The sequence below is a fragment of the Mauremys mutica genome, chromosome 9, assembly GCF_020497125.1.
Source record: "Mauremys mutica isolate MM-2020 ecotype Southern chromosome 9, ASM2049712v1, whole genome shotgun sequence".
NCBI lineage: Eukaryota > Metazoa > Chordata > Testudines > Geoemydidae > Mauremys > Mauremys mutica.
Window position 1 is genome coordinate 50,288,001 of NC_059080.1, and position 24,211 is coordinate 50,312,211.

Consider the following 24,211-nt stretch of genomic DNA (forward strand, 5'->3'; position numbering starts at 1 on the left):
ATTCAGCGGGATAGTAAAGCACTTTGGATTCATTCCTTCTGGACTGAAGGTGCTCTGTGATTGTGAGGTTCCTCTTACTGACTCCTCTCCCTGCATTACAGTCATGCTATCAGGTGTTCTGGGAGGCACTGACTAATGTCCCAATTGCCAAGACTAGTCATACAGGACAGGCAAAGACTCCTTAGTGGGAAGGAAAGGCAATAGTTAATGGGAAAGAAGACTAAATAGTCTAGATTGGATTTGATTCTCAAGCGGCTCTCTGAGATTAGCCTTTGTAAGGCAGGGGGTGGCTGGAACAAAGAAAATAGCCCTTCCCACTGTATTTCAGACAAGCAAGAATTGAAATGATACAAAGTAGGACTTTCCCATTTTAAATCCCTTGGGTGAACGACATGCACCTGCCCTGCTCCCACTCATGCATGTGTGTGATTCAGTGCCAAGTGAAATGCTGCCTGAAAATGGACTGACTGGAATGGGGCGGGGTGAGGAAATCGAGGAGCTATTGGGAAACAAGGACAAACACTGCCAGTATTTGCTTCTGCTAACACAGCGAGCCCTGTCCCTCTATAAAAAGGCAAAGAGTAGCCCAGGAGCCATCACAGACTCGGAGGAGACAGTCTCTGAGTGAAGCTCCTGCAACAACTGGCTGCTGAACCCAGGAGAGAAGGATGAAGTTCGCTCTCCATGCCGCGCTGTGCTTGGGGATATTGGGTAAGTGCCTGCAGAGCAGCAGTTTTGAGGTGGGGGTGTCACTGACATTTTCAGCAAGCCCCGCACTAGCCAGAGACTGTGAGAAGGTTACATAAGGGAGCTGGTTTAATTGCAGTGCACAGTAAACGCCAGCAGTCACTGAACTGTGCAGGACAGAAACCAAAGGGAAAATAGCTGCTGGGTGCTGGACTGTGTCAGCCGTTTGCCAGGGATCTTGCTGCACGGAGATGGCAATTTTAACGCTAATTACAGCAACTTTTACCACAGTTCCTATTTTGCTAAAGGCTTGATCCAAAGCCCAGTGACAACCACGGGAGTTTTTCCATTGACTTCAATGAGCTTTGGATTAGGCCCTAAAACAGTCAGAAGGGAAAGCCTGCAGCTTCAGGTTTGCTCCTTATATGGAGCTCCTGCAGCAGGTATGGGTGGAGGTATGTCCCCCTGGCGGAGCGCTGGTGTAGGAAGAGAGTCACTGAAAGTCTTCCCTACAGAGGATGTACATGTGTTTAGAGATGCTTCTTAAAATAATATTTAGCAAAAAATCTTTAATGTGAAAGTTGCAAAAAAATTACTGCAGAACCTGTAGGCTCCTGTCTTTCTAATCTGTCCCATGTTCTTCTCAGGGTGTGTGTGTGTGTGTGTGTCTCTGCAGCTCAACTTTGGACCCCCTTCTTGTAAAGGGACGTGCCCCTTCAACTCCCCCCCCCACCCCAAGACATTGCCTGAGAGTCCAGGGCTCGGCTCTCCCCACAGTACCCTGCATTGCTTGGGGTTATCTCAAAGAAGCTTCCACAATTTTGAAGCACTGGAATGGGTTACCTAGGGAGGTTGTGGAATCTCCTTCCTTAGAGGTTTTTAAGGTCAGGCTTGACAAAGCCCTGGCCGGGATGATTTAGTTGGAGATTAGGTCCTGCTTTGAGCAGGGAGTTGGACTAGATGACCTCCTGAGGTCCCTTCCAACCCTGATATTCTATGATTCTGTTATTCTAATTGTCTGGTGCCACTAGGGACTGTAACCCCTTCTCTTCTACCCCAGCCCTGCTCAGCAAGATGAGGCTGTGAGGAGTGCCTCTCTTTCTTCTCCTAGGCCCATAAAGGTCCACAAGTCTCTTTCCACTAGATATGTCTGTACTCCTGCCTTTGGAGCCCCTGCTCTTTCAGGCTCCTGGTTTCCTTTGTGCAAAAGGCTGACTGTGCTCATGACAAATCCGTCTTTCTGTCTCCTCTCCTGCACAGACCCCTCTATTTGCTGATAATGAGGCCACCTCTCTGGCAGCGTTACTCCTTGATTTAAATGGGAGGCAGTAGGGGGAAGGCATTTTAGAAATAGAACTGTAAAAAGAAAAACAGGCCGAGATTTTTTTAAACAAATCAGTAAAAGCAGAGATTTTAAAATAGAAGCCGGGACTGAGACAACAATTAGAAACAAGCAGAAAAAGCACATGGACAATGGCAGAGTTTTACAGGTAAAACAAACAGAAGCAGGCACTGGTTATTATACAGACATTCTATTTTGCAGTGATTTGGAACAGGCAAGTTGTGCACACATTGCTGGCCTGTGTGACTGCATAATCTTATTACTGTTACCCTTATCCTCTTCCCACCTGGTGTTTGTTACATTCCCTTAATGCTTCTTGTCCTAAATGAAGTGTCCTCTTCTGCTATGAATCTAGCATAATTGGGGGCCCCCCAATCCCAATTTGGGCCTCTGGACACTAATGTTAGCTAAATAATCAGCATCCACAACGCTGCAACTGATCCAAGCTCTCGATCAGCAGAAGAAGAGCATCTGTTAATAATGTTCTGTCCTTCCTTCTTAAGGTCCTGATCCTGCAAACACTTAAGTGCATGTGGAACTTTATGTATGTGAGTAGTCCCACTGAAGTCAATGGAACAGCTCATGTGCATGCAGTGAATCAAGGACATGTTTGCAGAACTGGGGCTTAAGTTATCTATCCTTATATCTTACATCTATTCTTATATTCCCAAACGAAAAACATGGTGAATAAGAGATAAGAGTGCAAAGGTATTTTTACCCCTCTGTAACAAGCTACAGAAAGAAAACTTGTGGAAAAGAAACCACATGCATTTTCCGAAACAGAAAGCTTAGACTTTAGCAGTTCAATACTCTTCACGTGAGGCCTAATGCAAAGCTATGTGAAGTCAGAGGGAGTCTTTCCATTGGCTTTAGTGAGGTTTGGATGAGGCCCTTTTATACCCCAACCATGTTCCACTCTCATTCAACATAAGTTTTTCCCATGACAATGTAAACAAGTGGGAAAGCATTACTACACACCGACACCTGCATTCAGAGCCCTGCATTCCTACACGGTGATCCTGGTACCTAATACACAACTATTCAGTAAGTAATAGCCATGTGCTTTCAAACAATACCTCAGATTCTACAATGCACAGGCTCAGCATACTCCATTATCCTATGCAAGTCTGTAATGCCACCCTGCATGGAACAGCTTTCTTTGCTTTTGCCAACAATTCAATCTTTACTAACAGTTAAATTATTCAATGCACTGCTATATCTTCAACCTGTCTTCATTCCCCAATGGCACAAAAATCCTACCTGGCCCGTGAAATCGGAACTAAACTTTACACAGCAGATTTGTATTTACCACCAATTCCCAAGGGTGGGCCGAGTTACCAATAGGGGGGTGAAGTGGGCTGGTGGTTATGTGAGTGATTGCATAGGGAGGGATGGCAGAGGGAGACTGGCTGCACACCTTAACAGCCAATTTCCAAATTCTCCAATGTGTAGGCTGGTGGAAATGCTGGGCAGATCTTGAGCCTCACTCCAGCTGCTTGATTGGGCTCCAGGGATGCACACAGCAGAGGAAAGCTAACTTTTCTGGCCACCAGGGAATTCCCCTGATGTGAGGAGATGTTCCGGGTGATGCCACCTCTCCCCATATCTGGGGCAAGAGGCATGCCAAGGGACATGGGTGTAACTAGGGTGTTCCTGGGCTCCAGCAATCACCACTTATGGGAACAACCCTTTGGGCTTCTCTAGCTTACACCAAGGACTGGATCCCGGTCAGTCCCAGGATCAGTTGGGGAAAAGAGGCATCAAGACACCTTTTCTCACCCCCATGTCTGGTTCTGCACTGAGTGCGGTTTGGCCAGGTCAGAGAATATGTTCCTGTGTGTTGTCTTTTTGTGAGGGTGTCTCCTGAGGGTGTTCCAGAGAAGTGATCGCAACAGCCTTCCAGCCTTCACTTCCCTCTCACAAAGTGTTTCGTTTGGGAACTTGCAGGTTTGTGGTGGTTCTGTAACAGAACATGCTGCGTTTCCACTTCCATTGACACTGTCAGGAACTCAAGGAGGTCAGCCTTCCACTCCAGTTTGCCCTTGCAGCATGAGAGGCCTGCAGCTGCAGAGCTCTCATTGTGCACACTTCTCTGGGGTCTGCAGGGTAGGAACCCTCCTCCTGGACACTTCCTAAGGTGCACAGGGCAGGCAGACTGGAGAGCAGGAGAGCCTGCACAGGAGAGCAGCTCCCACCCTGCAGACCAGGAAGTCCATGACAGTGGAGCTGCCCTGCCATATACCTTAAGGTCTGCATGGCAGGAGCTCCCCTTCTGCACATCTCTTCAGGAGTGACCTCAGGACTTTAGGGTAGAGCTTGTCTCCTAAGAAATGAAGGAAAAGTGGGAGAGTAGTTCCCTGGCAGAGAAACACATGCAAATTTGGAGAGCTCTCTGACACAGAGGAGGAACCTGGAATAAGGTATTTATTCAAGCCCTGACGTTTACCCTGCTTTCAGTTTGTGGGCCAAGCCCTGCTCTCAGTTACACCACAAATCTGGAGTGACTCCACAGAGGTTAGTTATGCTGGAATTACAAAGGCGTAACAGAAGGTTGCATTTGCTCCTATTTCTTCCTCTTCCTCAAAAGAGGAATGACTTTCCCCTAAAAGCACAAACCCTGAGAAGCATCCTGCATTTGGGCTGGGGTGAGGAGCTTTAGCAGAAATCTCCTGGTGATTTGAATCCCAGGTGGCCATTAGTTAGAGCTGGAATATAAAAATATCAAACCCCCTACACTTTGGGACAAATCCATCTGTGCATAACTCCACTAAGGTTACAACAGGGGTGAATTTAGTCCTTTGTATCCACTTGAATCTACATGTAAGAAACCAGCACACAGTGGCTTAAGTCCTGGAGTCCTGCTTTTGGGAGCAGGTAGGGAAGGAAAGACCTGTGGGTCTCATGTGAGACCTATGTCTGTAGGGAGAGATGATAGTTCTTTTAACTAGGTCTGAGGTTCATGAAATAACCTCTTAGTCCTCTTTTGCTCTCTCCACAGTGCTCTGTCTTGCTGACCCTCCAGCCCAAAGTTCCGTCCGATGGTGCACAATATCCGATGCAGAGCAGAAGAAATGTGTGGAATTGAAGACGAAAATGTCCTCAACCCCTTCATTAGAATGTGTGAAGAAACTAACTTACTCTGACTGCATAAAAGCCATTGGGGTAGGTTGCCAGCAATGTATCAGGTCTGGGGCTGGGAGGAACAATTTGCCCTGTCGGGTTCCATTTGTCTAATCTGGGATGAAAGCTTCACTATCCTCTTTAAGTGACTGATTTCCTTCCCCCATTGCTTGGCTCCATTGCTACACCAGCACCCCAGCCAGAAGGACCCCAAAGAGAGGCTCTGTTAATTAACGCTCAGTGTTTTCTGCCCTTGCTGCTGCATGCGCTCACAATTGATTTAACCCTTTTGTGTTTCAGGCAAATGAAGCAGATGCCATAAGTCTGGATGGTGGCCACATTTTCGAAGCACACCTTGCCCCATATAATCTGAAGCCTGTTGTGGCTGAGGTCCATGGCACAGGAAAAGGTACATTTGCATGGAAGGCACTGTTATTGACCCTAAAGTTGGGGCACTTTGACCACCACGGTGCTAGCTGTCAGCACATTAGTAACACCGTACTACTCAGGCAAACTGGGAAGGCACAACCCCGCTGGGCAAGTCAGTGTGCTAACTCAGAGAATATGTACTTCTTTAGAGCTGGCCACGGATCAAGGGCCAGGGCCTTAGCTAGTACGCATGAGGACTGATCCATAGCCAGTGACCTCAGCACAGCTGTGCCCATTTACACAAGCTGAGAATCGGAACCTGTGGAAAACAGCAATGATATGTACTCCTGCTCCCTGCCTCATTTTCCTACCTGTCCAGGTGATCACACTCTCCTCTGGAGCAATCAGCGTTAGTTCTATCACTCCACTCACCCTGATCTCCTCCCCCTCCTCACAACCAGACTGGACCTTTCCAAATCCTCTTGATTTCTGATTCATGCCCCCTTCGTAGTACTTGAAAGCTCCAAGCAGCAGCAACCTATGATGTGCTTGGCCGTGTTCAGGAAGCGTGCTGTGAACAGTAGCTTTTCCCTGATGTCTCTCTCCATGGCTGTTCACGCAGAGCTTAGCTCTTGCGCTACTACCCTTGAGGGGCTAGAGGAGGCTACAGGAAGTGGTGGTGGGGTTTCTATCCCAGGGCAACCTTTCCTCTCCACACAGCCCCTCTATCATTTCCATTGGACAGCTGAAATTTGGCTCCCCTGTGGATCACAGAGGAGGAGCAGACAGTCTATAGAAACGGTTCTTACTCCCACTTCCCTTCCACTGCATGTGGCAGTATCACAAGGGCAGTAACTCGTTCTCAACAGAACTGGAGTAACTCGTGTGCTGCTATTGCAGTTCCCTCTGGGGACATTTACTGCTCACTGCAGTGGTGCTGCAATGGCTGGGGAAGGCTAATGCAATAGCGTGTCTGAAGAATTTTGTAAGGTTAATTTGCCTCAGTAATTAATGGCCCCTGACAAAACACAGCAGGGGGACTAAGCTGAGCAAACCTCAAAGGTTTTCTGCTTTCAGGGACCTTATACAAAACTGGAAATTAACTGGGCTAATCCAGGCATATGGCACCCAAGCTATGAGTCAGCTGCACTAACAGACGTTAAAGAATGACATCAACACAAAGTCTGTAGTGTTGGGATGACCATGGTGGTCCAAGGATATTAGACACCCAAGTTGGGTGAGGGAATATCTTTTACTGGACCCATTTCTGTTGGTGAGAGAGACAAGCTTTTGAGCTATGCAGAGCTATTCTTCAGGTGTGTGTAGCTCGAAAGCTTGTCCCTTCCCCCAGCAGAAGCTGGTCCAATAAAAGATATTACCTCACCCGCCTTGTCTCTCTAACAACATGAGGGTCAGTTATTTCTTGGAGGACCAGGCTGAGTTGAGCACACAAACAGGGCAGTGGATAAACAAGCACAATGAAGAGGGAAAGAAACAGAAAAGAAAGCTAAACATTAAAGCTGCTGCTATCAGAGTTGCTGGGTCTGCATCCCCAGTCTGTAGTTCTCTTCCTGTCTACTGCATTACTGATGATTCTTGGAGGAAAATGACAATACTTCTCCATTCCTATCTCCATCGGCTCCTGCTTTTCAGATCCCACCCAAACTCCGAGCCTTCTCTTTGTATTATAACACAGGTCTCTGTTCGGAAAGTCAGGCTGTTTTGATACTGTGTAGAGTTCGGGCTGAAGGCAACATTAGAGTAATTCTCAGTGTTATGGCTGAGAATTAAAAGGTACAAAAGTCAGGAAATTCAAAGTAGTGGGTTTCTGTTGCCTTCAGAATTCAGTCCCTTTGCATAGATGTAATATTTGCCATACAATCTATGGGGAGAATTTTAACAGACCCCGTTTAAAGTCCATTCCTGCAAACTTTACTCACATCTTTACTCACATGAGAATGTCTACTGCCCTCAAAGAGACTTATCACAAGGGTAAGAGCTATTAACAGCAGCACACATGTATCAAATAAATGCAAAGACAAGAGCATTTAGCAAATACTAGTAATACTAATTAGTAGAACATTTAACATTATGTCCGTTACAACCATTATAATCAGATTGATATCGGCATGGCAACCCACTAATAATAAACAGGAGAAAGGGGTCGGGTTGTTTTGCTACATTATTATGGCTCTTCCTGTGCCCAGGATTTGTGTGACATGGGAGAAAACAATTGTGTGAACTGGAAGGGACGGTAAGTAACTTCCATTTCTGTTTGTGTGTTCCTTTGTTCCAATGCTTACTTGCTTTTTCTCCTCCCTCCCTTACAGATGCGGCCACCAGCTATTATGCTGTGGCAGTGGTGAAGAAAGGAACTGGCTTCACAATAAGGGAACTTAAAGGGAAGAAATCCTGCCACACAGGGTTAGACAGGTCTGCTGGCTGGGTCATTCCCATTGGGACCCTCTTGTACCATCAAATCCTATCCTGGGATAGAGCCACTCCTATAACCCACGGTAAGCTGGGAAAGAGCTAGGTGAGTAGGAAGTGCTAACATTAAGCTGGGGGTAAGGAGAACTGGGATTGATTAGTGTTAGGAGGAAGGTAATAGGTTTTCTGAGGAACTTTTGGGGAAACTAGTAAACCAACGGAACCACTCACATTTCCTAAATTTCTCTTCTTCCATCAATAAGGGCATTTCCATGACAGCAACAGCTTCCTTGCTTTGGAATCCATTATCTTCTACTCAGTCACACTCCAAAAACTTTGTTGTTCAATGGTTAAAGTTGCTACCAATGTAATATGCCATCCTGACACAAACCCAAGGAAGTGAAAAGTTAAAGCACCTCTGCTTCTTCACACACAAACACCCTGCACCACTGCCATGAACAGCAGACCACACAACTGAACCTTCACTCTGCCCTGCTGGAGATGCCATCCTTCCAGCATCCCCTTTACCAACCTCCCCTTCCAAAGGAATCAGGTTACAGACAATCTTCCCTTCTGCACATCCCCTCTCCCCCTACTACTCCCCCCTAACACCTCACACTACTATACCAAGCATCAACAGCTGGGAGAAGGTAGTTTGGTAAAGGGTGAGTTTGCTATTAACTACTGCATGTCTTTTTCCATAGCTGTGGCCCAGTTTTTCTCAGCCAGCTGCGTCCCTGGTGCCCCTGCAAATGAACCCAATCTGTGCCGCTTATGCCTTGGGACAGGTGCTCAAAAATGTTCCCGTACTGGGCCTTATTCTGGCTATTCTGGAGCCTTTCAGTGAGTGAAAGATATTTTTATCTGGTAACTATCTGTCCCACACACATGTTTTCAGCTGTACCATAACTGGGTCTCCTAACATGGCTACACTTGTAGAGTAGTTGGGACCTAATTGTCTCATTGGTTTCTGTTGAGTAATGGGCCTCAATGGAATTTAAAAGGGCTCCAGAGGTGACCCCAGCAATTACAGGCCTGTAAGCCTGACTTCAATACTGGGCAAACTGGTTGAAACTATAATAAAGAACAATATTGTCAGCTATATATAATTTGTTGAGGAAGAGTCAACATGGTTTTAGTAAAGGGAAATCATGCCTCACCAATCTACTAGAATTCTTTGAGGGGGTCAATAAGCATGTGGACCAAGGGGATCCAGTGAATATAGTGTATTTAGATTTTCAGAAAGCCTTTGACAAGGTCCCTCACAAAAGGCTCTTACGCAAGTAAGCTGCCATGGGATAAGAGGGAAGGACCGGTAACTGGTTATAAGACAGGAAACAAAGGGTAGGTATAACTGGTCAGTTCTCAGAATGGACAGAGGTAAATAGTGGTGTCCCTCATGGTCTGTTCTGGAACCAGTCCTATTCAACATATTCATAAATGATCTGGAAAAAGGGGTAAACTGCGCGGTGGCAAAATTTGAAGATGGTACAAAATTACTAAAGATAGTTAAGACCCAGGCAGACTGCGAAAAGCTACAAAAGGATCTTTAAAAACTGGGTGACTGAGCAACAAAATGGCACATGAAATTTAATGTTGATAAATGCAAAGTAATGCACATTGGAAAGCATAATCCCAACTATACATATAAAATGATGGGGTCTAATTAGCTGCTACCACTCAAGAAAGAGATGTTGGAGTCATTGTGGATAGTTCTCTGAAAACATCCACTCAATGAGCAGAGGCAGTCAAAAAAACAAATAGAACACAGGAAATAATTAAGAAAGAGATAGATAATAGGACAGAAAATATCATGTTGCCTCTATATAAATCCACGGTATGCCCACATCTTGAATATTGTGTGCAGATGTGGTCGCTCCAGCTCAAAAAAGATATATTGGAAAAGGTTCAGAAAAGGGCAACAAAAATTATTAGGGGTATGGAACATAAGGACATAAGAATGGCCATACTGCATCAGAACAAAGGTCCATCCAGCTCAGTAGCCTGTCTATCAACAGTGGCCAATGCCAGGTGCCCCAGAAGGAGTGAACCTAACATCTCTCTCCTGCCATCCATCTCCACCCTCTGACAAACATAGGCTACGGACACCATTCCTTACCCATCCTAGCTAACAGCCATTAATGGACTTAACCTCCATGAATGTATCTAGTTCTCTTTCAAACCCTGTTATAGTCCTAGCCTTCACAGCCTTCTCAGGCAAGGAGTTCCACTGTGAGTTGTGTGAAGAAGAACTTCCTTTTATTTGTTTTAAACCTGCTGCCCATTAATTTCATTTGGTGTCCCCTAGTTCTTATATTATGGGAACAAGTAAATAACTTTTCCTTATTCACTTTCTCCACACCACTCATGATTTATATACCTCTATCATATTCCCACTTAGTCTCCTCTTTTCCAAGCTGAAAAGTCCTAGCCTCTTTAATCTCTCCTCATACGGGACCTATTTCAAACCCCTAATCATTTTAGTTGCCCTTTTCTGAATGTTTTCTAATGCCAGTATATCTTTTTTGAGATGAGGAGACCACATCTGAACTGCTTCCATATAAGGAGAGATTAATAAGACTGGGACTTTTCAGCTTGGAAAAGAGATGGCTAAGGGGAGATATGATTGAAGTCTATAGAATCATGACTGGTGAAGAGAAAGTAGATAAGGAAGTGTTGTTTACTACTTCTTATAACACAAGAACTCGGGGTCACCAAATAAAGTTAATAGGCAGCAGATTTAAAACAAATAAAAGGAAGTATTTCTTCACACAACGCACAGTCAACTTGTGGAACTCCTTGCCAGAGGATGTTATGAAAGGCCAAGACCACAACAGGGTTCAAAAAAGAACTAGATAAATTTATGGAGGATAGGTCCATCAATGGCTATTAGCCAGGATGGGCAGGAATGGTGTCCCTAGCCTCTGTTTGCCAGAAGTTGGGAATGAGCAACAGGGCATGGATCACTTGATGATTACCTGTTCTGTTTATTCCCTCTGGGGCACCTGGCACTGGCCACTGTCAGAAGACAGGATACTGGGCTAGATGGACCTTTGGTCTGATCCAGTAGGGCCATTCTTATATTCTTATGGAAGAAGCACCGCTACTCCAGGGTTGAGTATGTGGCCTATGATAGCTCCTAGCCCCTACAAGCAGTTAGTGAGTGACCAGAAATTGAGCTATAAATTGCACATGGCAGTACAGAGCATTATCACTGGGCTACTCCTGATGATTTTCATTATAAAATTCTTCTCTGCCATTGCACTTCCTTCCCCGGCCCACGTAGCTTTTTGTGAAGATAAACTGTCATGTATCTGAGGCTTGCTTCAAAGGTAGTTGTCTGAAACGTAGAGGGATGATCTGAGATTAGCAACAAACACAATATTTCAGTGTCTTCCTTTTCCTTCTGCTTTATTTCCCCCTCCAGGTGTCTGAAAGATGGAGCTGGAGATGTAGCTTTTGTCAAACACACAACTGTTCTAGGTAGGCATGAGGGATCATTCCGTTTCACCACTTTCTGGTCAGGCCTTTCACTGGACTCTATCCTTGAATTCTATCTATATTGCACCTGCCTTCATTTCTCTCCCGGTTTATCCCACACCTCTTTTCTCTTTGTCTCTGGGAGGAAATATGCTTTGTATGCTGTATTCCTGACTGCTACATAATCAGCAGAGAGAGATTAGATTTCACCTCTTAGTCTAATGGCTCTTTCTTGTGGCTGAACAAGGCTACCAGAGTGGGGACCAGTTTGTATGTTGCTTCTTCAATGTTCACAGCAAAATCACACCGGCACATTACTCTTTGAAAGATTAAATTTGGGAAGGGGCTCCACCTCCACCAACATCATGACAGGAATCTACTAACACGACACCAGCGTGAGAGAAAGGATGGTCTTGTGGTAAAGCACTGGGCTAGGACTCAGGAGACCTGGATTCTGTTTCCAGCTTTACCATTGACTACTTAGGCAAGTCATTTCATGCCACATTCACAAAGGGTCTTGGGCACCCTTCCCCTTCCCCCACTGTTTTGCATGGAATTGCAAGAATGGATTCGATGCCTAAGGCCCCTGACTCCAGAAGCAGGGGGCCTGGCAGTGGATCGCAAGCAGAGACCTGCCCTGAATTTCAGGAGAGGGGCAGAGTTTAAGACACACCCTTCTTGTCGGTATCTGCCATTGGCTAGCTTAGGACATGTGTCTTGTCAGCTTCTCCAACTGGCTAGCTTAGTTGGCTCCCTGCTCAGCATGCTGGCTTTGTGAATCCCATTCTTAGGTCCCTGTGTCGCCCCTTGCACTGTACAGGGAGCCTAGGCACAGCTCTCAGGCTTTGTGGATTTCTAGATGTCTAAGTCCCTTTGTGGATCTGGGCCTTCATCTCTCTTGGCCTCAGATCTCCAGCTGTGAAACTGGGATGATGATAATACTTCAGGGATGGAGGAATCTGTCTCATGGAAGTTGTCACTCTTCTGGTTCTCATTCAGGGACAAAAATCATTGGGAAGTTTCCTGAAGTGGGGGATTCAAAGCCCCTTTAAATATTGGTGTTGCTGTAACCTGTGGACTTCCATTCCTCCCAGAAAATGACCCAAGTGGGAAAGACGAGTATGAGCTGCTGTGTGAAGATGGTTCCCGGAAGCCTGTAGATAAGTATCATGAGTGTCACTGGGCCAAAGTTGCTGCTCATGCTGTTGTGGCTCGAAGTGTTGATGGCCGGGCTGACGAGATCTGGAGCTTCCTCTCTCAGGCAGAGGTATTTACTTTTTCCCCTTCTCTACCTTTCTCTCTGTTCCAGCCTTTCTTTTGCTATTATCCCCCTTTTGTTTGTTCTCTCCACTTTTTCAAAACTATCTCCTGCTCTTGGTATAAATACACCTGATCATTTCTCCCCTGTGACAGGCAAAGTATGGCAAGAACACAAAAGAGAGCTTCAAACTCTTCAGCTCACCTTATGGGAAAGATCTGCTTTTTAAGGACTCTGCTTCCACTTTTATCCGTGTCCCTCGACTGATGGATTCCCAGTTCTATCTGGGCTACCAGTACTGGGCTGCTATTCAGAGTCTCAGGCCAGGTAAGCAGGGATTGGGCTCCAGGGCAGGTGGTCATGAAATTTTAAGGTGGGGGAGGATCCATTAGGAGGCCTTGGCTCAGATCCTGCTCTTAAAGCATCCTTCAACTTCATTCACTTTGAAGTTAACAGAGCTACTGAGGTGTATCTGGGTGTAGATGAGCGCTGGATCGAGCTGCATGGGTTGTGCTCTGCAGTGCGTGTTCAATAAACAATTGGCACTGCCATAACTAGAGATGTTTGAATGCAAATTCTCTTGGTCCAGGGATTGGACTCCCAAGTGCCACTGAGCTGCATTGTCACTAACGAGCAGTAGTTTGGTGTCTCTCTGCTCTCGCAGCATTCTGGGTCCAGCACCAAATTCCCCACTTGGTATATGCCACACAGCCCCAGAAGCATCCAGAGAAGGAATCAGGCAGCAGGGAGACACGTTTCTTTCTCTGTCCTCTCCCTCTTGTTCCAGGGGCTATTCACTGCCTATTGGCCCTAACCGAGCAGGCACCTCCCAACCCCCTTCCCCTGGCAGCTCAGCTGTGCAGCTCGGTGGGGTGGGGGTCGAGGGGTAGCCTCGGCGTTGCCTATTTCTCATCCCTCTCCTGCCAGTGGCCCAGCAAGGGGTCCAGGAGCACAGCCCGTTGTCTCCTGAAGGGGCAGGATGCTGCTCAGAGATATGCGGGAAGGGGTTACTCCCCCTCAGGCTCCTGAGCTGCCATGTAGGCTGGCCCATAAATGCCGTGTAACACAGGGCACATTAAGCGCAGAGATCCCTGACCCTCCAGTAATTGAGTGAGGGTGGTGGGGTCAATGTCCTAACTACCAGCCCAGCCGTTGGTCCCTGGGGTCCCCTGTATTGTGAGGACACCCACTGCCCTTTGGCTTTGTTTTGCCTACATCACCTTTTCCACCACACTGGGTCTCCCTTCCACCCCTGTTAATGATGCTCCCTCACCAGTCAGTGAGGCTGCTGTAGAGGAACATGAGATCTCCCTGGGGCTGGCCACGCTGGCTCTGCACCACGTCTGGGAGAACCATTCTGCATGGATTCAGGAGCGTCACCTCTGGGACAGTTTGTGCAATGGGCAAGTGATGGTTCCCATGACTTGCTCCAGAACTAGGGACACACCAAGAATCAGTCACAGAAACATTTGGAGAGTCAAAAGTAAATCTGTTTGGGGGAATGAGGCAATTTTCTCACATTTATTTGCAGTCCAAAATTATTTGTCAGATGTTTGCTGTCAGTCTTGCTGCTCTGTTGCTCGTTCAGGGATAGCTTATGGGCAATGTTGGGCCATTTTGATTGGATGTCTGGGTCACATGAGGCTAAATCCACTTAGGCAAAACCAAAAAATAAACCAAACGAAATCATTACAGGTTGAAACAAACCATTTCAATTCAAATTAAATATAGTCTTGGAACATTTAGTTTTAAAAATGCCAAACAAAATGTTTAGATTTCTCTGACATTTATTTATGTTGTTTTGGTGCTGGATGTGAAACTATTAACCAAATTCGACCCATGTTCACAAATGCTTTCTGACTACCCAAAACTGCTTTTTTTGTTTTTGTTTTTTAAGCAAATAAACTACTTAGCCAAGAAACTTTGCCCAGCTCAACTCCCAACCTAGCTGGTCTGGAGAGTGAAAGGCTGGGGCTGTGCTGAGAAGAACATTGGTCTCTCACATATCAATGCACAGCACTACCAATGCTAAGTGACCCAGAGGTTATGAAGCCTAGGACCATATTCTGAGCTGGCACAAATCAGTAGAACTAAATGAAGCTAAGGCAAGTGGTGGAGTGTCCATCTCTTGCTGTCTTCAGACCAAGAGTGGCTGCTTCTCTGGAAGATGCTTTGGTCCAACACACATTATTAGTCTCAAGACAGGGGTAACTGGGTGAAATTCTCTGGCCAGGGTTATACAGGAGGTCAGACAAGATGACCTAATGGTCCCTTCTGGCCTTAAAATCTAAGCCGCTACGTTGATTTTGAAGCATCCCCCTATCCAGTGAAAACCAGACCCAGCCAACTGGCATCCTTTTCCTGCATATTCTGCACTCCACTAGTCCAGCATTTGTCAAATGAGACTATTTTGAATGGAGCTGCAGGGAGCATGTGTACACAATGACCTGTTGTCAGCAGCCCTGCTCTTCCTGCAATCAGTCAGTTGGTGGCTTTACATTTTAGATAAGCTTTTGGCTTATTCTCTCTGCCTCAGTTGCTTCCCTAGAAACTCCTGAAGCCCCTTTGAAAAAGGTGAAGTGGTGCACAATAAGTAAGGATGAGAAGGCCAAGTGTGATGAATGGAGTGCAGTGAGTGGAGGCAGCCTGGACTGTGCAGTGGCAGAAACAACAGAGGACTGCATTGCCAAGATAATGGTATGGGCGTTTCCTTTTCCCACTGCTCTCTCCATGCATCTGCCAGCTCGGGGAACAGTTTCCCCTCTCTGTCTTTGAGCAGTGCTGGTCAGGAATGTTTCAATGAAACAGTTTTTCATTGGAAAACACCAATTCATTGAAACTGAAACTTTTTCCAGGAAAGAGTCAGTTCTGATGAATTTCTTAACTTGATTTTTTTTTTGAAGTTTACAAATTGTCAAAACATTTAGATGTTTTCTAAATTTTCATTTTTCGAGTCAAAGTCATTAAAATGTAAGCTACTTATCCTACCCCTCTCTTTCGTGACAGCAATATTTTTAAAGGCCTCGTCTCTGGCAGGGGGAGGCTGCATGAGAAGTAGCTTCATTTCATATTTGAGTTACTTTCATTGCAGAAAGGTGATGCGGATGCCATAAGCTTGGATGGAGGTCATGTCTACACGGCTGGTACATGTGGTTTGGTGCCAGTCATGGGAGAATACTATGGGGGTGAGTGGGGTGCAATCTGCCTTTTAGCTTGTTCTTGATGGGGAATTAACTGATATCAGAAGACTTGATTTTATTTTGAACTATGATAAGTCAGTGGTCCTGATTCTGGTCACAATTAGCTTGATCCAGAAAATGAGTGGAGGTGGGGGAGCAAAGGGGCTTTAAATCACTGCACCCCCTGGATGCTGAAGCAGATTTGGACAGGAGTGGTCCTGGGCATAAGCTAGAGCATTCCCTGAATGGCTGGAGCAGGGCACTCTAGCCACACCTTCCTGCTTCTGACACGCCCCTCTGTCCCCTGGAAAACCCCCGCCTTGCAGGCTGTGTGGAGGGGATGGCATGGGGCTGCTCCATTGGCTCTATCCCTCAGGCAACATCTGCCCTGTATCAAGATATTCGTAGGTGACCAGTTCCAGGTGACATAGGGCCCCTCCCTGCCAGCAATTCAGATGTGGAGAGGCTGTCTGGGATCCACAATAAAGGCCAATGACAGCTGGTTTTGTCTAACTTGAACAACCCTTTTTCACGGAATTCCTCACAATCATTAAATCATTGTCTTCTAGCCTCCAGCTGTTTACCAAGCTGGTGCCCCAGAAGGGGAGTAGGGCAATGCTTTGCTCTGCTAATGTGCTAGATGTTAGACCAGCCACTTCTGTCTCCTTCTGTATTAAGGCTTCCTCAGAAAGTAACTTGCCAGCTGCCCCACAGAGAAACCACTGCTGTGAACAGAATCCTTACAGAGCTAGATATATACACAGTGCCAGGGAAACCTATTTTTAGCATTAACTGCACAGTTGCTTTTGAAGAGCTCTCTGTCTGACATCTCCTCCTCTTTCCCATTTCAGATGACATTAAACGATGCAAGAATGAAGGAGCACCCGGAGGTAATTATTGGTAACAGAGGGCCAGAAGATAAAATCCTGACCTAGAGTAAACTGAAAAAATAAATTGGCCATTTCTTCCTAACCCTTAGCTTTCTGTTTCTTGACCAACATTCACCACAAAGATGGCTACGGGGACCTTTGTGTCCAATGTATTTAGTAATGATCTGGTACACAGATCCAGTTGTAAAGGGGAAAGTTTGCTAGTGGCCCTCAGTTATTTGGATTAAGGAACACAGGGAGGAACGACATAAGGACCTACCCAAACTAGTCAATTTGACAACATGATCTCAGATAAAATACAACAAAAAAGCAAGGTCAAGGTAGTACATTCTGAAGGGAACTAGTTAAATTACCCAAAGATTGTAAAGAAATGGGGTCAGGAAGAGATTTACCCCTTGATATAATATTGTCCAACTGGCCAGGTGGATTATGCAGGATTTTTGTTGTCTTCCTCTGAAAGCTCTTGTGCTAGCCTGGGTCAGAGACTGCAGCAGACTAGATGATCTGTTCTAGGATGGCAATTCCTGTGTTCACATGAACATTAGTGGTAACCACTGTTCAGAGTGTATTACACATCCCCTCCCACCCGCCACGGGCTAATCCATAGGGAGCTTTGAGCCTGCATCTGGTTAGTCCACTACCTTGAGTTGTAGAGGTTCAGACTTTTAGCGCTGAAGGTCTTGGGTTCAAACCCTGCTGCTGGCCCAATGATGGGGAAATCTTTAGAGGAGCCCCATATACAGAAAGGAACTCAAGTTCTCTTATGATATCTAGAAAGTCTGATTTCATGTTATTCAATTCCCCTCGAGGGGTTTATGTTGAATATCTCCAGGAATTGATGATGGGATATAGTGCTTGCTACTGCTAGGTCACTGATCAAATCACATCAGTAGCACAGATGGTGTTATTGTCTGCTGCCTGTTCACTGACCTACATGACATGGGGTTGCCAGGTTCAGATCAGTTCCTAGTGGCCTGGCAGGGAAGCATTCACTGCAGCAGCTTGTGCGGTGCCAGTTCTTGGGATAAGCAGGGACTTTAGATCCAGGGCTGCAGGAGCACTGAATAAACATGATGTTTGCTTTTAAGGAAGACATCAACCTTTCCTCTGTCTTATTGTGGAACATGGGCCATTCGTCCTTAAGGGAGGTGGAGAGGAAAAGCCTTTCCCCCAGGCTTTGAACCTAGAAAGGGAAGGGAGCCCCCACTCAAATACCAATTTCTGGGGTCTCCTCACCACAGCCACATCAGGGCCAGTTCCTGCACCCTTTCCCCCATGGGAGCAGATGGCCTGAAACGGATCAGAAATAGAAGGCTCTGTGGTTGGGAATTGGGGTGTTCCGCACTCAGACAGCTCAGGCATCAGAGTCTGCTCTAGTATATTGCTGAGTTGTGCTCAGCTAGATCTTCATTGTTAGCAGAATGGCGGATGTGTGGCCAGCTGTATCTGTGACTACATGGATCCACCAGCTGACCCCACTGCAAAGTGTGGAAGGGTGGCAGGTAGACAGTCTATGTGGAGCACCAATATGCCAACACCTTACACCACAGGGACAGAAGGCCTGGGATACAGTACTAGAAAATTGGCTTTAGTTGAAATATTCCCCCAAACAGAGAGGAAGGCTGGTCTTGTAGTCATGGGCAGGACTGGAAGTCAGAAGGCATATGCTATATCCCTGGCCCTGACACAGACTTCCTGTGTGACTGTGGGCAAATCATTTAATGACCTAGTGCCTCAATTTCCCCACCTGTGGGGAGAAAAATAATGGGGATACTACCAGAGGAGTATTGTGGGGCTAAATGCATCACACCTGCAAAGCCCTCTGTATCCTGGGTGAATAGGCTGTAGGAGGACACAGTATTTTTGTTATTCCCATTTGTAGATCCTCTCTATGGAGGGGAAGGATGAAAAGAATTCTGAAACCTTGGATGTCAATTCTGGTTCAGGTTTGACTCTCCTGCTTCACTTCCTTTTCCTTCTGCTCTGTGACAGAAACATATTATGCCGTGGCTGTGGTGAAGAAATCCAACCCCGGTATCACCTGGAAGACCCTGCGTGATAGGAAGTCTTGTCATACAGCTGTTGGGAGAACTGCTGGCTGGAATGTCCCCATGGGCTTGATTCACAATGAAACCGGGAGTTGCAACTTTGGTGAGTCAACTTGTGTATCAACTTCTCACAGAGACTGTGTGTGTCCATGTCCCCAGCACAGACATCAGGGGGCCAGTGCTAGAGAACAAGAGCCTCATCCCACAGCTCTTGTCTGGCCTTTGAGTCTCTGGTGACTCCCGGATGCTGGTTGGGCGCTGGCACGTGGGAAATGCTGCTTTGTTAAAGGTTTCAAGGAGCCACATTTCCCTGAGATGGTCTTGAGTATTTCCTACCCTGATGGAGCAGCAGTCAGACGTGGCATGTCAGTCTGTTTCTTTAGCAGATGTTATTGAACATGAAACAAGCAATGGCCATTTGTAGGGATAACAAGCTTCTCTAGAGTTCTAATACCCAGGATGAAAAAGACAAGGGCTTGGGCAGAAATTGGGTTTCTTGCACTTTAGTCTAGAGCAGCTGGTACCAGCTATGATAGGAGACAGGTTGCTGGACCAGATAGAGCCCCGATCTGGACCAAAGTAGCAAAATCTGTCTTCCTGCTGTGAAAGTTGTTAGATCAAACCCTGACCCATATTGACAGTGGTCCTAGTTCACGTTTCCCTTATGCAGCCTCTGCCATTTTTTAGGCTGAAGATATTACCTAGATTGTAAACTCTTTGGGGGCAGACACAGTCTTTTTGCTTACTGTCTGTACAGCACCTAGATCAGTGGGATCTTGGGCCATGACTGCAACACATAATACTTATTTCCGAATTACCAGTCATTGGCTTTGAGACTGATGCTGAATAACTGGTGCACAGCAGAGATGTGTCTGTTTCTTACCGTGAGTTTGTCCGTAACTTCACTTTGTACACGTGCAGCATGGGAACTGATGGTTTCTAAGGAAATGCTTCCTCAGTCTTTTAAAGAGGTTTTAGTTTTCTTTTCAATGAATTTAAATTACTTCAAGGCCTAATAATAATGAATCATATGAAGATTCTCACTAAGGGATAGAGAAAAGCAAGAGCCAGAGAGGCAATATACAACAGGTGTTCTATATTCCTCCTGGCAGATAAGTTCTTCAGTAAAAGCTGTGCTCCTGGATCTCCAGTTACCTCACCACTCTGCGACTTGTGTGTGGGCTCAGGCAGCACCCTCCCACCAAATTACAGGTGTGCCGCCAACAGCAATGAGAGATACTATGGATACAGCGGGGCCTTCCGGTAAGTGACTCCAATATAATACTAGGTGTTCCTTGGGCGGTGATGGAGTGAGAGCCCTGCCCCTGCTGACAGAGCCCTGAGAATCCTACCTCTTTCCCTTCACTCTAATTTCCTCTTCCCTCCAGGCCCCACTGTGCAGACACCATCTTTCTCCACATAACTCCCTACAAAGCACATCAGTGCTACTCCTTCAGGATGGGGAGGAGCAATAGCAGATGAGGACTGGAACTTTAGCCTTCCCACAGGGCAAGGCCACTAGATCTTACCCTCTAACTGAAAGGGAGAGCAAGAACGCATTTTTTTAAATCTTCCCCCAAACTCTGTTGTACGATCCCAAAGGAGAATCTAGGGGGCCAGTTCCTGCCCAGGCCAGCTCCTTGGCACTTTCCAACAGCTCAGGACTAAGTAGCTTGTGCTGGTATGAGCCTTGCTAGGCAATTCATTGTGTTTCACTCCGTACTGGTAAAGAAATGACCCAACGCAGCAGTGCTTCATGGCTCGCAGTAGTTTTGGTGTAAGCTCCACCTTTCACAGGCTATCCCTATTGAAATGTACAGTCAGGATCCTCACTGACAGAAATGACAAGGATTTTGAGGGTAGCAAATTGAGTCATGCAACAACAAAATAAATAAAATTAATATTTTATTATTTTAAGTTTCTTATTCATTGGACAAAGCTTATATTTTCTGTTAAATTAAAAAGTGTCAGTGGTGAAATGCATGCTGGACTCCGCACATTGCTGGTGGTAAAAGGTTACATTTTAACTGTCCTTGTCAATTCTAGCAGAGCTAAAAACGCTCACAGGTTCAGGTCACAAAAGATGACAAGTGTCAACAGCAGATCTGCAGGGAAGGCAACGATTCACAAACACCTGTAACTCCTGATTGTCTTCTCTCTCGGTATTTGTTAGGTGCCTGGTTGAAAAGGGAGACGTGGCCTTTGTTAAGCACACCATTGTCAGTGAGAACACCGATGGTATGTGATTATTTCACCTTGACAGTAGACTCCATAAATGACTAGACTGGATACTCATGAAACCTATGGTACAGACAGGCTGTCTGTAAAGGTTTAGGCACTAGATCTGTCAGTAAGCACAGAGAATGGAAAGGGCTGTGGAGAAGGGGAGCACTTCATCATGCTGGCGGGAATACCCCATGCTGACGTAGCTGCTGATGAAGTACATGGCTTTAGTAGCATTGCTTCCCTTCATCGCCATCCCACTGTTCTCTATGGGCTTGAGCCAAAATCAGCTGAAGTCAATGGGAGTCTTTCCATCGCCTTCAGTGGGCTTTGGATCAGGTCATAGGAGGGCAAAGCCTCGTTATCTGCTCAGGGATAGAAATATGCAGATTTGGGTGGGCGCACACACACACTAGTGCTAGCTTCAGACTCCAGTGGCTGGTCACTGCAGTCTATGGCCCAAGTCCTGCTCACCTTGCTCTGGTGTTGGGGAGCAGATGGCATGTCCACCCTGTTCCAGATAAAGACTGCCTGTTCTGTCTGAGATCAGTCTTACCCCTTTCCTGGGGTATGACTTCACTTGTAACTCAAACAACAATCATAGAACAGAAACCCCAGTCCAGGCTTTCTCCCCAAGACTGGTCCCAGGGCTTCCTGCAAGGACAGGCTCTCTCTGTCCCTAGTTCTCTGACCACAGGCTAACCCCCTTCCCTTCCTTCCTCATAGAATTAACAAGCCACACCTGCCCCAGTCAGCCCAACTCCCACTCAACAGCTTCATGCAGGGTTCTCGCCCCTGCCAGCCTGTCACAGAGTCTGCCAGTCACTGTCTGTACACCTGAGAGTTCAATACCCATTTCCACAAGCCTTGGCTACGGTCTTCAAGCCAGCCGAGGGGATTAGACATATCCTCTAGTAGAATGAATATTAATAGAAGATGTGTGAATAAATCCTCCAGATTGCCCTGACAGTCTCCCCCACGCCAGCAGCTTCCTGTTGAGCTCTAGTCAGTGCATCTCTTAGACACGTGCATGTATGCAAATACAAGCGCACACCCAGACATTCCCAGTGATACCCCCCCATGGGCAGCCACACTCAGAGTAAAGCCTGGTGCTGTCAAACAGCTCTAGAACTTCCATCTAATTCTCTTTCAAGGACATAATGCTGCTGACTGGGCAAAGGGGCTGAAAAGTGACCAGTTCGAGTTGCTGTGCCGGGATGGAAAGCGCGCCCGTCCTGATGAATACAAGAAATGCCACCTGGCTCTAGTTCCTGCCCATGCTGTGGTCACACGTCCAGACAGAGCAGCTGCTGTCCGTGACATGCTGATAAACCAACAGGTCAGTACTGGGGGAGAAATCTATTCAGCTTGTTTTTATATTCCCCTCTTAGTATTTAGCGTGAGCCAATAACAGGTAATGCATAAGTGAGACAAGCCAGTATTAGAAACTTTTATCAGCAAGTCCAACTCCCTGTTCAAATCCAGAGGAAAACCCCTCCATTTTGTATCAGTGTTTGGATTCATGAGAGTGGATGACCATACTGCTACAAATGTAATAGATGAGGGGCAGTCTATCACACTGAATTTTTTTTCATTCAATCAGTCCAATTTTCTATCAGCCCTTTGCATTTAATGAAAGGTCTCCCAATGACTTTGGTAGGCACTGGTGCCATTCCCATAGGATGCCATAAGCCAGATATTTTATGGCATCACAGACTATATAAACTTTCCACTCAGTTTCAGCTTGTTTCCATATTCTGTCTCATCTACTGGAAATCTGAACCCACAAACAGTGTTTCATACCATTGCAAGAAAAGTAGAGGGGATCAAGACCTTCCTCTTGCTGGCAGAGATTCCTGCTGTGACGGCTTGGGTCACAGAAACCCCCCCTGGGACTGCCACCTGATGTGCGGAGACTACCTCTAAGCTTTCCTTGGCAGGTTGGGACTTCAGTACCTCGCCTGGTTGTGCCAGACATGCTAGCCTGCTACAAACACATACCCTGGTCTGAACCATGTCCCTCAAAAGCTGCAGGCTTAACTGAAAACAGCTTAAGAAGTGCTCCTGTCTCCAGCACCCAGATACCCAGCTCCCAATGGGGTCCAAACCCCAAACAAATCCATTTTACTATGTATAAAGCTTATACAGGGTAAACTCATAAATTGTTCGCCCTCTATAACACTGATAGAGAGATACGCACAGCTGTTTGCTCCCCAGGTATTAATACTTGCTCTAGGTTAATTAATAAGTAAAATGTGATTTTATTAAATATAAAAAGTAGGATTTAAGTGATTCCAAGTAATAACAGACAGAACAAAGTAAATTACCAAGCAAAATAAAACAAAAACATGCAAGTCTAAGCCTAATACAGTAGGAAACTAAATGCAGGTAAATCTCACCCTCAGAGATGTTCCAATAAGTTTCTTTGATATACTAGACTTCCACCTAGTCTGGGTCCAGCAATCACCCACACCCCCGTAGTTACTGTCCTTTGTTCCAGTTTATTTCAGGCATCTCTTTGGGGTGGAGAGGTTCTCTCTTGAGCCAGCTGAAGACAAAATGGAGGGGTTTTCCAGGGCCTTATATAGTCTCTCTCTTGTGGATGGAAACCTCTAATGTTCTCCCATGCAGAATCACAGCTACAAGATAGAGTTTTGGAGACACATAGGCAAGTCACATGTCCATGCATGACTCAGTTCTTTATAGGCCGACGCCATTGTTAGTTTGAACGTTCCCAGTGTCAGGGACTCGAACCCCGACAGCGAAGTTCGTTGTCTGACCGCAGAGAGACAGGCAACACCAGCAAGGTCCGATCAAAAGCTCTTTATTGACAAGTGCACGCGTCAAGAAAGAGCAGCTCGTATCCGAAAAGAACCAGCAGCCCTTTACAGCTTAGTACTAGCCTATATAGACAGTTTTATTATGTCATAGATCATTCACTTGAGCAACCCACCCCCTTTGTCTAACAACTAGAAATTAGACACCTTTTAATATATACGCATGCCTAGTCTCTACAGCATTAAATTGTTAATATCTCAACAAGCGCCAAAGGTTAGGAATGTGAGGGAGTTAAAACACACCGAACACTAAACCAGGGAATTAGAGTCAGAACTGTGAGATGCTTGTGTTTCTTATTAGTTCTTCAAACACTGTTTCTTAACACAACACAACTGGTACCAGCCCCC

General features: G+C 46.1%; 1 protein-coding gene across 1 annotated transcript in view; it reads left to right on the forward strand.

The window, feature by feature from the left end:
* Positions 1–555: 555 nt before the first annotated feature.
* The window catches only part of LOC123377562 (ovotransferrin-like), a 58,922-nt gene continuing 35,266 nt past the window's right edge, over positions 556–24,211 (forward strand). Inside the window, exons 1-15 of the mRNA XM_045030608.1 lie at positions 556–711; positions 5,028–5,191; positions 5,450–5,558; positions 7,849–8,034; positions 8,653–8,791; positions 11,376–11,431; positions 12,523–12,695; positions 12,842–13,013; positions 15,223–15,383; positions 15,778–15,871; positions 16,717–16,755; positions 18,748–18,906; positions 19,916–20,066; positions 20,977–21,041; positions 22,181–22,365. Of these exons, the coding sequence (XP_044886543.1) occupies positions 669–711; positions 5,028–5,191; positions 5,450–5,558; positions 7,849–8,034; positions 8,653–8,791; positions 11,376–11,431; positions 12,523–12,695; positions 12,842–13,013; positions 15,223–15,383; positions 15,778–15,871; positions 16,717–16,755; positions 18,748–18,906; positions 19,916–20,066; positions 20,977–21,041; positions 22,181–22,365 (1,896 nt within the window). The 5' untranslated portion in view covers positions 556–668. The remainder of the gene's footprint in view (positions 712–5,027; positions 5,192–5,449; positions 5,559–7,848; positions 8,035–8,652; positions 8,792–11,375; positions 11,432–12,522; positions 12,696–12,841; positions 13,014–15,222; positions 15,384–15,777; positions 15,872–16,716; positions 16,756–18,747; positions 18,907–19,915; positions 20,067–20,976; positions 21,042–22,180; positions 22,366–24,211) is intronic.